This window comes from Moschus berezovskii, chromosome 8 (genome assembly GCF_049115385.1).
Source record: "Moschus berezovskii isolate FMDL1 chromosome 8, NW_MosBer_1.0, whole genome shotgun sequence".
NCBI lineage: Eukaryota > Metazoa > Chordata > Mammalia > Artiodactyla > Moschidae > Moschus > Moschus berezovskii.
Genome location: NC_142467.1, coordinates 99,401,071 through 99,417,164, shown reverse-complemented (window position 1 = coordinate 99,417,164; position 16,094 = coordinate 99,401,071). Strand labels below are relative to the sequence as shown.

The 16,094-nt window shown below is 39.0% G+C and overlaps 1 protein-coding gene across 1 annotated transcript; it reads right to left on the bottom strand.

Annotated features, from left to right (window-relative positions):
* Positions 1 to 6,510: 6,510 nt before the first annotated feature.
* LOC129558471 (olfactory receptor 7E178-like) lies at positions 6,511 to 7,470 on the bottom strand. Its single transcript, XM_055429634.2, has one exon. It carries the CDS (start codon positions 7,438 to 7,440, stop codon positions 6,511 to 6,513), a length of 930 nt encoding a protein of 309 aa, XP_055285609.2. The 5' UTR covers positions 7,441 to 7,470.
* Positions 7,471 to 16,094: the final 8,624 nt, after the last annotated feature.

Here is a 16,094-nt window from a genome sequence, read left to right as displayed (position 1 = left end):
CTGAGCGACTTTCATTTCATTTCTGTGAAGCCCCAGTGGCCTAATGGATAAGGCACTGGCATCCTAAACCAGGGATTGTAGGTGCGAGTCCCATCCAGGGTGGGGATGGATAAGTCACCGAAAGTTCTCCTTTGGGCTTTGCTTGTGGCTCAACTGGTAAAGAATCTGCCTGCAATGTGGGAGACCTGGGTTTGATCCTTGGATTGGGAAGATCCCCTGGAGAAGGGAAAGGTTACCCACTCCAGTATCCTGACCTGGAGAATTCCATGGACCGTATAGTCTATGGGGTCACAAAGAGTCGGACATGACTGAGCGACTCACTTTTTTAGAACTTCCCTGATGGCTCATATGGTAAAGTGTCTGTCTACAATGTGGAAGGCCCGGGTTCGATCCCTGTGTTGGGAAGATCCCCTGGAGAAGGAAATGGCAACCTGCTCCAGTACTATTGCCTGGAAAATCCCATGGATGGAGGAGCCTGGTAGGCTACAGTCCATGGGGTTGCAAAGAGTCGGACACGACTGAGCAACTTCACTTTCACATAGTTGATTAACAATATTGTGATAGTTTTAAGTGTACAGAATTTGATTTATTATTGAAGTAGTTAGCTGATGAAATACAATTCTAGCATCAGTTTAATGATTTTATATTCTATTATGGTGGTGGTTTAGTCACTAAGTCGTGTCCGACTCTTGCAACCCCATGGACTGTAGACTGTCAGGCTCCTCTGTTCATAAGATTCTCCAGGCAAGAATACTGGAGTGGGTTGCCATTTCATTCTCCAATATTTTATATATATGAAGTAAAATTAGAAGCCTACCACATCTCAGGGAATTCATTCAGAGAATAAGTGGAAATCCTAAAATATACCTCAGTCCACATAATAAAATTAACTTCCCTTTTTCTCTTTTTCTTTTTTTTTTCATTTTTATGATCCACTCTTTTTAAAAAATTACTGAATGTTGTGAAAGTGAAAAGTGAATGTGTCAGTTGCACAGGTGTGTCCAGCTCTTTGGGACCCCATGGACTGTAACTCATCAGGCTCCGCTGTCCATGGAATCCTCAAGGCAAGAATACTGGAGTGGGTAGCCATTTCCTTCTCCATGGAATCTTCCTGACCCAGGTCTCCCACATTGCAGATGGATTCTTTACCCTCTGAGCCACCAGGGAAGCCCAACTGAATGTTATAGATTCTATTAAATGTAAAAGGATAGCTCCTGTAGAAAGTGACAGAGTCATGCAAGTACCATTTTTTCTTTTGTCTAACCCTACACAACATCACTGGAATGAAGGAAACTCAGGCAGGAAAGTGCCCAGTGAGTGGAAGCCACATTGCCTACACATATTGTTTATGAGAAACAGAAAGAGTCTATTCAATATTTAGCAAAAAATTTTCTTGTTTCAATCTCTTCTGTGACAAGCAAGGAAAGGCTCTGGGGAATCAGAAATAAGTGAGTCTCAATTTTTTCCAGACATTCAGAATCCACTAGCATAAAGAACAAAAAGTAAAATGTTCTCTCAGGGTCTAGTGAAAACCAAACCTCAGATCACAGGATATTTTATTTGAGTGATTGGTACTTAACCTTGAGAATAACAATAATTACAACAATACTTAAAATTCAGTTGCTTTTACTATAATGCATCCATCACACATTTATTCACATGCTTAATACTCATTTTGTTTCATTCTTAATGCAGTTTTGTCAACTATGTATTAACTTAGATGGCAATGCAGGCTTAAAGATATTAGTAACTTGCCCAGTTCTTTGCCATTCAGATAATAAGTAGGGCAGATAAGAATCAAAATTAAATTGTGGGTCTCATGCACTGAACTTGTCCATTCTGTTTCCCTATATTTCAGAGGGAGTTTAAGCAGAGGTTCAGGAGTCTCTTCCAATTTTCCTAAGATATATTAAAACCTTTGAACTGTTTCTTATTTCCTGCCTAAGAATAGAACCCAACACTCTGACTTTACACTCCCTTAGTGATCAAGAAGGTGTAAATTACAAGAATAAAGGAGAAAGTTGACAGTGAAGTAAAATTCGAGACCAGGGGCAAGAGAAAGAACTGACTTGAATTGTCATAGGCAGAATCTTCCTAGGATCCCCACCTTCAACTCAGACTTCCTTCCTATAGCTAATGTAGCAGGTGTCACACATGCTCACCACTGTGTCTGCCATGAATCCCCAGAAAGAAAAGCACAGTGATCAAGGGATATCTGACTGGGATGAAAGGGAAGAGAGTTTCTTTTTTGTTTTTAATAATGGTTTGATGACATTTCTTTATTTTTTTTTCTTTACATTATTATATTTGTTTTGCCATACACTGACATGAATCTGCCCCAGGTGTACATGTGTTCCCCATCTTGAACCCCGCTCCCACCTCCGTCACCATCCCATCCCTATGGGTCATCCCAGTGCACCAGCCCCGAGCACCCTGTATCATGCATTGAACCTGGACTGGCAATTCATTTCATATATGATACTTTACATGTTTCAATGCCATTCTCCCACATAATCCCACCCTCGCCATCTCCCACAGAGTCCAAAAGACTGTTCTATATATCTGTGTCTCTTTTGCTGTCTTGTATACAGGGTTATCATTGTCATCCTTCTAAATTCCATATATATGCATTAGTATACTGTATTGGTATTTTCTTTCTGGCTTATTTCACTCAGTATAATAGGCTCCAGTTTCATCCACTTCATTAGAACTGATTCAAATGTATTCTTTTTAATTGCTGAGTAATACTCCATTGTGTATATGTACCACAGCTTTCTTATCCATTCGTCTGCTGATGGACATCTAGGTTGCTTCCATGTCCTGGCTATTATAAACAGTGCTGCCATGAACATTGGAGTACATGTGTGTCTCTTTTTTTAAAAAAAATATTTATTTTAATTGGACGCTAATTACTTGACATTATTGTATTGATTTTGCCATACATTAACATGAATCTGCCCTGGGTGTACATGTGTTCCCTATCTTGAACCCCCCTCCCACCTCCCTCCCCATCCCATCCCTCTGGTTCATCCCAGTACACCAGCCCCGAGCATTCTTTATCATGCATTGAACCTGGACTGGCTATTCGTTTAGATTCTCTTTGTTTATGTGGCATCAGTTACAATGTTTTCTCTCTTATATTTTAGTTTTATTAAAATGAGCCTTTTCAGGTGATATAATTATGGCTGATTTGCATTGTTTTATGGCAGAAATCAGTACAACATTGTAAAGCAATTTTCCTCCAATTAAAAAATAAAACCCTTGGACAAAATTCAACATCCATTTATGATAAAAACCCTCCAGAAAGCAGGAATAGAAGGATCCTACCTCAACATAATAAAAGCTATATATGACAAACCATCAAAAACATTATCCTCAGTGGTAAAAACTTGAAAGCATTTCCCTTAAAGTCAGGAACAAGAAAAGGGTGCCCACTCTCACCACTACTGTTCAACATAGTTTTGGAAGTTTTGGCCACAGCAATCAGAGCAGAAAAAGAAATAAAAGGAATCCAGATTGGAAAAGAAGAAGTAAAACTCTCACTGTTTGCAGCTGACATGATCCGCTACATAGAAAACCCTAAAGACTCCACCAGAAAATTACTAGAGCTAATCAATGAATATAGTAAAGTTGAAGGATATAAAATTAACAAACAGAAATCCCTTGCATTCCTATACACTAACAATGAGAAAACAGAAAGAGAAATTAAGGAAACAATCCCATTCACCATTGCAATGGAAAGAATAAAATACTTAGGAATATATCTACCTAAAGAAACAAAAGACCTATATATAGAAAATTATAAAACACTGGTGAAAGAAATCAAAAAGGACACTAATAGATGGAGAAATATACTGTGTTCATGGATTGGAAGAATCAATATAGTGAAAATGAGTATATTACCCAAAGCAATCTATAGATTCAATGCAATTCCTATCAAGTTTCCAACGGTATTTTTCAGAGGACTAGAACAAATAATTTCATAGTTTGTATGCAAATACAAGAAAACCTCGAATAGCCAAAGTAATCTTGAGAAAGAAGAATGGAACTGGAGGAATCGACATGCCTGACTTCAGGATGTACTACAAAGCCACAGTCTTCAAGACAGTATGGTACTGGCACAAAGACATAAATATAGATCAATGAAACAAAATAGAAAGCCCAGAGATAAATCCATGCACCTATGGACACCTTATCTTTGACAAAGGAGGCTAGAATATTCAGTGGTGAAAAGACAATCTCTCTAACAAGTGGTTCTGGGAAAACTGGTCAACCACTTTTAAAAGAATGAAACTAGAACACTTTCTAACACCATACACAAAAATAAACTCAAAATGGATTAAAGATCTAAACATAAGACCAGAAACTATAAAACTCCTAGAGAAGAACATAGCAAAACACTCTCCAACATAAATCACAGCAGGATCCTCTATGACTCACCTCCCAGAATATTGGAAATAAAAGCAAAAATAAACAAATGGGACCTAATTAAAATTAAAAGCTTCTGCACAACAAAGGAAACTATAAGCAAGGTGAAAAGACAACCTTCAGGATGGGAGAAAATAATAGCAAATGAAGCAACTGACAAAAAATGTATCTGAAAAATATACAAGCAACTCCTGCAGTTCAATTCCAGAAAATTAAAAGACCCAATCAAAAAGTGGGCCAAAGAACTAAACAGGCGTTTCTCCAAAGAAGATATACAGATGACTAACAAACACATGAAAAGATGCTCAACATCCCTCATAATCAGAGAAATGCAAATCAAAACCACAATGAGGTACCATTTCACGCCAGCCAGAATGGCTGCTATCCAAAAGTCTACAAGCAATAAATGCTGGAGAGGGTGTGGAGAAAAGGGAACCCTCTTACACTGTTGGTGGGAATGCAAACTAGTACAACCACTATGGAGAACAGTGTGGAGATTCCTTTAAAAACTGGAAATAGAACTGCCATATGACACAGCAATCCCACTGCTGGGCATACACACTGAGGAAACCAGAATCGAAAGAGATACGTGTACCCCAGTGTTCATCGCAGTACTGTTTATAATAGCCAGGACATGGAAGCAACCTAGATGTCCATCAGCAGACAAATTGATAAGAAAGCTGTGGTACATATACACAATAGAATATTACTCAGTCATTAAAAAGAATACATCTGAATCAGTTCTAATGAAGTGGATGAAACTGGAGCCTATTATACAGAATGAAGTGGATGAAACTGGAGCCTATTATACAGAGTGAAGTAAGCCAGAAAGAAAAACACCAGTACAATATACTAATGCACATATATGGAATTTAGAAAGAAGGTAACGATAACCCTGTATACGAGACAGCACAAGAGACACAGATGTATAGAACAGTCTTTTGGACTCTGTGGGAAAGGGCGAGGGCGGGATGATATGGGAGAATGGCATTGAAACATGTAAAGTATCATATGTGAAACGAATCGCCAGTCCAGGTTTGATGCATGATACAGGGTGCTCGGGGTTGGTACACTGGGATGACCCATAGGGATGGGATGAGGACAGAGGTGGAAGGTGGGTTCAAGATGGGGAACACATGTACACTCATGGCGGATTCAAGTCAATGTATGGCAAGACCAATACAATATTATAAAGTAAAATAAATTAGTAAATTTTTAAAAAAAGAAAATAAATGCACACACACATACACATCTGCAAACAATTTTAAAGGCTTATAGACCTCTGGAATTCCATCTATAGACTCTTTAATTACAACACTCATTCATTACTCTTTCATCTGTGTCCTAACCATCTTAAAATCCCTCCACAGTGATAGAAACTCATTGCAACGTCTTGCTAATTTTGATGTGTGAAAAAAACGTAAAATTCATTGTGTGTAATGTCTTGGAGAAAGGCAATGTGCAATTGTAGGAAGAAAGTGTCTTGGGGTGAGAAGACCTGAGCTTTCATCCTAATTCTGTCCCTAAATAAATGAGCTGGGAAGTTACTTAATGTTTGTCTCCAAATCTTCAACAATAAATATACACATGTATGTGTGTTTGCTCATGGAAAAAAAAAAAGAATACTTATTTTGCCCCATTCTTTCATTAGATAATAGTGAATTAGATGAAAAAAAAAATTATAAGGTGGGGAACACACGTACACCCGGGGCAGATTCATGTCAATGTATGGCAAAACCAATACAATAATGTAAAGTAAAAAATAAAATAAAGAAATAAATGTTTAAAAATAATATTAATAATAAAAATGCAAAAATAAATAAGTAAATGCATGAGGATAAACTGGGGAAAAATTGAGTCTTTACTCTTTGTTTCTTAGTTATCATAGCTCAAGTTTTGGGAATTTTGTTTATATTTCCAAAATATCAGCTGCCCTTTCCAATTCTGTGACCAGAAGGATCGTTGTTGCTCAGTTGTTCAGTCATGTCCGACTTTTTGCACCCCAGGTACTATAGTACACCAGGCTTCCCTGTCATTCACCATCTCCCAGAGTTTGCCAGAATGATAGCACAGGTATTGAGATTAGACTATTCTGCTGATAATTCTCAACAGGACACTCTTAATGTCCTTGTTCCTCAGACTGTAGATGAAGGGGTTCAGCATAGGGGTGACCACAGTGTACATCACTGAGACCACTTCATCCTTCCTTGGGGAAGAAGAGACAGCTGAACTGAGATACACTCCAAGGCCTGTTCCATAAAACAAACAACCAACCAACAGGTGAGAACCACAGGTGGAGAAGGCTTTGTACCTCCCATTGGATGATGAGACTCTCAGAATGGAGGAAATAATTCTATAGTAAGAGAAAACAATTCCTGATATAGGGAGAAAACCAGAGATGGTCCCAACAAAAAATATGACAATGTTATTGGCTGAGGTATCAGAACAGGCAAGGTCACGAAGCTTAGGAACATCGCAAAAGAAATGAGGGATTTCTGCATCTCTGCAGAAAGTAAGTTGCGACACCATCAAGCAATGAATCTGGGAGTCCAAAAGACTGATAAAAAATGACACAAGAACCAACAAGCCACAGATACGGGGCTTCATGATGACTGAATAGTGTAGCGGGTGACAAATGGCCACAAACCGATCATAGGCCATCACAGCCAGGAGTAGACTGTCCAAACAGCCAAAAAGAAAAAAAAAGGATATCTGAATTAAGCAGCCTGCATAGGTGATAGATTTGCTGTGTGCCTGGATATTCACCAGCATCTTGGGGACTGTAGTGGTACTGAAACCAATGTCAGCCAAGGACAGATTGGAGATGAAGAAGTACATGGGGGTGTGGAGGAGGGGGTCAGAGCTGACAGCCAGAATAATGAGAAGGTTCCCCAGCACGGTGACCAGGTACATGAACAAGAAGAGCCCATATATGAACGGTTGCAGGTTCAGATCATCTGAGAGGCCCAGGAGGAGAAATTCTGAGAAACTTGTTAAATTCTGGAGATCCATGTAGCTGGACTACCTTTTGGGGAAAAAAAATAGTGTTGGGATAAATAAATCTAGTACCCAGACAGTGAAGTGTCCATAGAATTAAAAATAAACTATTCACACTTGAGAAATACAAACTGAGCAATATTTCTCAGAGGTGGTAAATTCATTATAACTAGAACTCCTTCTACATTGATGTCTGGATCATTTACCTGTTTCTATATACCTCCACTTTATAGAGACTGAGCCAAAGTCTGTAAGATCAACAAGGAAATTCTGAGACAGCAAATTCAAAAACACAGTAAAATATCAGCCCCCCACTGTTAAGGAGAACATATAGAATACTAAATATCTTTCTCCTTTGAGAAGAAAAATACTCATTCTATGGTGGTATGCTGGTGTTTAGTGGCTAAGTCATGTAAAAGATGCAACTCTTTGAAACCCCATGGAAAGTAGCCCACCAGGCTCCTCTGTCCATGGGATTTTTCAAGCAAGAATACTGGAATGGGTTTTGATTTTCCTCCTCCAGGAGTTTTTCTCGGCCCTGGGATAGAATTCACATCTCCTGCATCTCCTGCATTGCTGGAGGATTATTTACCCACTGAGCCATCAGGCAAGCCAAGTTAGATTCTAAATGAAGTCAAATGTTCAAACCAAATAGAATTTTATACACTGATAATTTCATGGGGTTTCATAATTCTTTGGTTTTACAATATATATCTTTCATGGAGATACATGAACATTCAAATGTGTGGGTGTTCTGGTAAAAGTTTTTTGAAATAAAACTCAGCTACACAAGAGGTTAGCCTTGGTAGACTTCACTTTTTCATACATATGTTTTTGTTGAGTGCAACAAATAATACTGATTCAGTAAACAATATAACCTATGCTTAAACACATACTTCTTTTAAATGAACACACTACACCTCATTTTCATCTTTTGCAGAGTTACTTTCTATCAATGCCATACGATTTCAGGACACATCTGAGACTGATTTCATATTTTACATTTTTTAATTAAGAGTGAATTGCTAAAACTCATTAAATACATCGCTAATCCTAAACATTTGTAAGGGTTATTTTCTCACCTAATCCAACCTTCTTTGTATATATATTCCTCAGATTTCCTGGGAGATTGGTTCAAGGAACCCCTGTGAATGTAATTACCTTATACAAAGTAATGTGGTACAATCTGCCTTTTTGTAAATGCAGTTCCACATGGAATTCCATCAGTAGTTGGTTGAATCCACTGACGCAGAACTATGGATATGAGGGTCAGGGAGCACTGTAGCTGAGAAATTCAGGACCCAGGTCTGAAATTTCTTTTTCTTTTTCTAGCCACACAGAGTGGCATGCAGGATCTTAGTAGTACCCCAATCAGGGATTGAACCCACACCTGTTGCAGTGGAAACCCAGAGTCTTAACCACTGAACCACCAGGGAAGTCCCCAGGTCTGAAATCTTAAACTGGCTTCTCATTCCTGTTTAAGAGTTTTTCAAGTCAATCTTTTCTCACAGAGGAAAGATTGCATTTCTTCTAAATTCAGTTAACTGAAGGCAAACAGATATGTATTCACTCTGATAGATAAAAACATGATTTAATTTGGGGAAAATACAACAGAGAGAAGAACAGAGAACAATATTACAAATAACTGGATAGCTCACTCATTTCCAAAATGAATATATTAATTGACCCTACTGAAGGGTAGGCAGAATATGTTGCTCCAAAATATTTCAATTTTGCATAGAGATTATTTTGAGCTGAAGGCAATTTGGAACAGATATTTCAATTTTTTATTTTAAAATGCTAAATAGATGTAAAAAATTTTTAAAGTAAAAGGGAAAAATAAAGTCTTAGTGTGGCCAGCTGGCTAAAATTGATGAATTATTATAATGATTTTAAAATTGTGCTTTGATGAAATTGTGCTCATAGGGTGTGGAGAAGAGGGAACCCTTATAAACCTTTGGTCCCTGGAGGAGGAAATGGCAACCCATTCCAGTATTCTTGCCTGGAAAATCTCATGGACAGAGGAGTCCACAGGGTCACAAAGAGTAGGCCATCACTGAGCAACCGAGCATGCATGTACACCTTTGGTGGTAATGTAAATTGATGCAGCCACTATGGAAAACAGTATGGGGTTTCCTCAAAACACTAAAAATAGAACTTTCATATGATCCAGCAATTTCTTTAAAGAAAAATGAAAACAATAATTTGACCAGTTATATGCACCCCAATAGTTGTAGAAGCATTACTTATAACAGCCAAGATATAAAAGCAATCTGTCCATCAACAGATAAATGGATAAAGAAAATGTGTTACATATAAACAATGAAATACTACACAACAATTAAGAAAATGAAATTTTGCCACATATGATAACATAAATTAACCTGGAAGGTATTATGCTCAGTGAAATAAGTCAGACAGAGAAAGACAAATACTATATTTTTACACTTATACATGCAATCTAAAAAATTAAGCCAACACATAAACAGAAACAGACTCACAGATACAGAGAACAAACTAGTGGTTACTAAAAGGGGAAGGGTGGAAAGAGGAGCAAAATAGATAAAGAAGATTCAGTTCAGTTCAGTTCAGTTCAGTTCAGTCGCTCAGTCGTGTCCGACTCTCCGCGACCCCATGAATCACAGCACGCCAGGCCTCCCTGTCCATCACCAACTCCCGGAGTACACTCAAACTCATGTCCACAGAGTCGGTGATGCCATCCAGCCATCTCATTCTCCGTCGTCCCCTTCTCCTCCCGCCCCCAACCTTTCCCAGCATCAGAGTCTTTTCCAGTGAGTCAACTGGCATAAAATAAGTCAATTGCAAGAATTTAACAAGTAACATGGGGTAATATTGACAATATATTCCAAATTTTATGGTAAATGTGTATGGAGTATAATCTCTAAAAATATTGTAGTACACCAGAAACTAATATATTAATATAAGTTAACTATATTTCAATAAAAATGTTCCAAAATACCCTGGCATGTTATCAGATTCTAATCATATTTACTCTTTATAAACTGATTCCTGTTGTTTTGTACATTTTGTTGATAATTAATGTTTCCAATTTTACTCTCACCCTCCTGACTTCATGTCACTAAAGACTAAAGCCTTAGTGCCCAAGTTCTTGTTAAAACTGTCTAAAAAAGACCCTACCGCTAAAATCAGATACTTACGTGTTCTGCTCCAAAAAAGAAATCATAATTGTGTTGTCATCATTCAGTTCAGTTCAGTTCAGTCGCTCAGTCATGTCCGACTCTCCGCGACCCCATGTATTACAGCACGCCAGGCCTCCCTGTCCATCACCAACTCCCGGAGTACACTCAAACTCATGTCCACAGAGTCGGTGATGCAATCCAGCCATCTCATTCTCTGTCGTCCCCTTCTCCTCCCGCCCCCAACCTTTCCCAGCATCAGAGTCTTTTCCAGTGAGTCAACTCGTCGCATGAGATGGCCAAAGTATTGCAGTTTCAGCTTTAGCATCAGTCCTTCCGATGAACACCCAGGATTGATCTCCTTTAGAATGGACTGGTTGGATCTCCTTGCAGTATAAGGAACTCTCAAAAGTCTTCTCCAACACCACAGTTCAAAAGCATCATTAGAGACACTCAAAATACAGGATGCTTGGGGCTGGTGTACTGGGATGAACCAGAGGGATGGGATGGGGAGGGAGGTGGGAGGAGGGTTCAAGATGGGGAACACATGTACACCTGGGGCAGATTCATGTCAATGTATGGCAAAAACAATACAATAATGTAAAGTAATTAGCCTCCAATTAAAATAAATAAATTTAAAAAATAATAATAATAAGGGAACAAAACAAACAAAAATAAAAACCAAAAAAATTATCCAAATGCCACTGTCTGTCCTCTTTCCACCATTCAAAGATATTTCAAACCCAACAATCCAAAATTCTTGATTGATTGCCTTCTGGATTAAAAATAAATACATTTCCAGTTTGTTCTCATCATTCACCTTTATTTTTCTTTTATTGCCATAAATATGTCCCCCTGTTAAATGCCTGATTTTTGTTGTTGTTATTATTTAGTCACTAAGTCGTGCCCTACTCTTTATGACCCCATGGACTGTATCTCGCCAGGCTCCTCTGTTCACGGGGTTTCCCAGGCAGTAATACTGAAGTGGATTATCATGTCCTTCCCCAGGGTATCTGCCCAAACCAGGGATCGAACCAGCATCTCCTGCATTGCAGGTGGATTTTTACCACTGAACCACCTGGGAAGCCTGGTGGTTTATTATTATTATTATTATTTTATGATTATTATTCTGATTATTCACACTGTATAAAGGCCTAACTTAGGTAGATGCTCTATTCACCTACACCACCTACAATGAGACACAGCTTTTTAACTGGACTGACTGATTCCCAAGACTAAGAGACTAAGTTCCAAGACTGAGAGACTAAGTCAATAAGATACGGGACAATGTATTGAGATTTGTTCTTTTCTGAACGTTCCAACATATGTTTATGAACGGGGGACGACAGAGAATGAGATGGCTGGATTGCATCCCCGACTCTGTGGACATGAGTTTGAGTGTACTCCGGGAGTTGGTGATGGACAGGGAGGCCTGCCGTGCTGTGATTCATGGGGTAGCAAAGAGTAAGACACGACTGAGCGACTGAACTGAACGGATACAGATCTCTCACCTCATAACTTCTTCTGAGACTCTCTCTTCAGGTATCATTTAAATTTTATCTTTATATCTATAACTATCTATCTATATTTCTTAAAGTGTCTAAAGAAATGAAGGGTATCAGAAACTATCCCAAAATGCTACTTTATCATAAGGATCCTTTTGAGCTGCTGCTGCTAAGTCGCGTCAGTCGTGTCCGACTCTGTGCGACCCCATAGATGGCAGCCCAACAGGCTCCTCTGTCCCTGGGATTCTCCATGCAAGAATACTGGAGTGGGTTGCCATTTCCTTCTCCAATGCATGAAAGTGAAAAGTGAAAGTGAAGTCGTCAGTCGTGTCCGACTCTTAGCGACCCCATGGACTGCAGCCCACCAGGCTCCTCCATCCATGGGATTCTCCAGGCAAGAGTACTGGAGTGGGTTGCCATTGCCTTGTCCGATTTTGAGCTGAGGGTGCTTTAAAAGAAGTGGATAGAAAAAAACTCTGCTCTCCTCCTATTTTCCTCAAAGCAGGGCATCAATATGTAAAAGTGGCTCCTCTCTCATCTCTAAAAGGTCAGGAGAATTCTTAATTACCTGAGGCACTTCTGGGCTTCCCTGGTGGCTCTGCTGGGAAAGAATCTGCATGGAATGCGGAGACCTGGGTTTGATTCCTGGGTTGGAAAGATCCCCTGGAGAAAGGAAAGGCTACCCACTCCAGTATTCTGGCCTGGAGAATTCTATGGACTGTATAGTTCATGGGGTCACAAAGTCGGACATGACTGAGTGATTTTCACTTACTTATTTGAAACACTTCTAGACCCTTTTCAGCTTAAAGATGACACCAGGGGAATCTACATAGCACAGCTTGCTAACACTAGTTCTTATTCACCATTAGTCACCCAAATATTTGTCTTCTATATAGAAAAATGAGAAATAATTAAATGTGTATCTTACATCAAGGTACAGATTGAAAATACCTCTTAAGTCTGTCTAACTTGGTCTTTCCATTTTAGATGCATGTGAAAATTCCCATCTTACCCCAGGAATGATATTTCCATAGCTCAAATTTGCAAAACAATCTGGAAAATGCATTATTATTCACAGAAAACTCTATAGTTCACAACATTCATTCACTAAAGTCCCATGTAAACCACTTGGCCCAGTTCCCTAATTCATGAATGAAGTAAAAGTCCAAGAGAAAGAAACAATGGTTCTACCTTCATTTGCTCATCTGGGACTAAAGCAGGTTTGAAAAGAGAACAGTAGTTCTATTGTAATGTTGGGGAAAGATCCATGGGATGGAAGTCAGGAGACCTATGTCTGAATCTCACATCTTTCACCAACTAAATACAAAGTGTGTATAAATTTCTCAACCTTTCTTTGCTGGTATCACTTACCTAGAAATGGGAAGAATCTCTAGGACCTCTGTTCCACCTAACAGAGGTTTGCACTTCATAAATATTCAGTTATGGTTTTTAAATCAGAATTATAATTGGAACAGTGAGTTTTATCAGTGAAATACAATCCCAAGAAAGGCTAAAGGTCCTTTGATTCTATACTATGGCAAAGAGATAGAACCCCATGATGTCCAAGGGAATTCATTCATAGAATGAGTGGAGGGAGGGAGGTTCATGAGGGAGGGGACATATGTATACCTATGGCTGATTCACGTTGATGTATGGTAGAAACCAACTCAATATTGTAAAGTAATTATCCTTCTATTAAAAATAAATATTTTTTCTTTTTGTTTATTTTATTTTTTTGTTTATTTATTTTAATTGGAGGCTAATTACTTTACAATATTGTAGTGGGTTTTGCCATACATTGACATGAATCAGCCATGGGGGTACATGTGTCCCCATCCTGAACCCCCATCCCACCTCCCTCCCCATCCCATCCCTCAGGGTCATCCCAGTGCACCGGCCCTGAGTGTCCTGTCTCATGCACAGAACCTGGACTGGTGATCTAGATCTATTTCATATATGGTAACACACTTGTTTGTTTCAATGCTATTCTCTCAAATCATACCACCCTAACCTTCTCCCACAGAGTCCAAAAGTCTGTTCTTTATATCTGTGTCTCTTTTGCTGTCTTGCATATAGGGTCATTGTTACCATCTTTCTAAATTCCATATATATGTGTTAATATACTGTATTGGTATTTTTCTTTCTGACTTACTTCACTCTGTATAATAGGGAATTTTTAAAAAAATTACGAGTGAAAAACCTAAAGTGCCTCAGTCCTTGCAAAAAAACTTCTCTTTTTTTTAATCCTTTACTGAAAATCTCCACAATTTTTAATACTAAAGTGTTGTAGATTCTATTAGATCAAAAGTTATGTGTCCCTTGGGCTCAAACACTGTTTTTATCTTTTATCTAGTCCTACAGAACCTCACTGAAAGAAATGAAATCACAGCCAGGAAAGCACCCAGTATTTGTAAGCCATATAGGTTATGCACTGTTTCTATGAATCAAGGAAGAGTCTAATCAATATTTAACAGAGATTGCTGATATTCTTGTAGCCCACCCTGTGCCTTGAAAAGTATGGCTTTCAGGAATCAGAACTGAATGAGACCCCCTTCCTCCAAGCACTCAGAATCTACTTGCATAGGGACAAAAAAAAGTTAACTCAAGATCTAGAGATAAACCTAACTTACAGATCACAAGATAATTCAGTTGTCTCTGGTGCTTAGCCTCATTTTATTTTTATAAAATGCCCAAAATGTAATCTGCCTTTACTATATGCAACCATCACAACTTATTCAGTACACATTATGTAGTTAGTTGTATCAATAAATATCAACAAAGTTAACACTGAGGCTTCCTGTATTGAGTGCTTAGTCCCTTCACTCATGTCTGACTCTTTGCAACCCCATGAACTGTAGCCTGCCAGGCTCCTCTATCCATGGGATTTTCCAGACAAGAATACTGGAGTGGGTTGCCATGCCCTCTTCCAGAGGAGTTTCCTGACTCAGGGATCGAACTTGTGTCTGCTGCATTACAGGCAGGCTCTTTACCACTAGCGTGGTACTTTACCACTAGCAAAGTACTTTCGCCAAGATAATACATAGAACAGAGAATATTAAAAATTAAATTGTGGGTTTCTAAGGACCATGCTCTGAAAATGTTTAGCAATGTTTAGCAATGAGGGTTTAAGCAGATGTCCAGAAGTCTATTTCAAACTTCACAAGGTATGACTTTTACCTGTTTCCTAACAGAAGCAGAAGATATTAAGAAGAGGTGGCAGGAATACACAGAAGAACTGTACAAAAAAGATCTTCACAACGAAGATAGTCACGATAACGTGATCACTGACCTAGAGCCAGACATCTTGGAATGTGAAGTCAAGTGGGCCTTAGAAAGCATCACTACTAACAAAGCTAGTGGAGGTGATGGAATTCCAGTTGAGCTATTTCAAGTCTTGAAAGATGATGCTGTGAAAGTGCTGCACTCAATATGCCAGCAGATTTGGAAAACTCAGCGCTGGCCACAGGACTGGAAGAGGTCAGTCTTCATTCCAATCCCAAAGAAAGGCAATGCCAAAGAATGCTCAAACTACCACACAATTGCACTCATCTCACACGCTAGTAAGGTCATGTTCAAAATTCTCCAAGCCAGGCTTCAGCAGTATGTAAACCGTGAACTCCCAGATGTTCAAGCAGGTTTTAGAAAAGGCAGAGGCACCAGAGATCAAATTGCCAACATCCGCTGGATCACGGAGAAAGCAAGAGAGTTCCAGAAAAACATCTATTTCTGCTTCATTGACTATGCCAAAGCCTTTGACTGTGTGGATCACAATAAACTGTGGAACATTCTGAAAGAGATGGGAATCCCAGACCACCTGACCTGCCTCTTGAGAAACCTGTATGCAGGTCAGGAAGCAACAGTTAGAACTGGACATGGAACAACAGACTGGTTCCAAATAGGAAAAGGTGTACGTCAAGGTTGTATATTGTCACCTTGCTTATTTAACTTATATGCAGAGTACATCATGAGGAACGCTGGGCTGGAAGAAGCACAAACTGGAATCAAG

Excerpts from the sequence above, each read along its gene's own strand:
- LOC129558471 (XM_055429634.2), bottom strand. The coding sequence starts at position 7,440 with ATGGATCTCCAGAATTTAACAAGTTTCTCAGAATTTCTCCTCCTGGGC.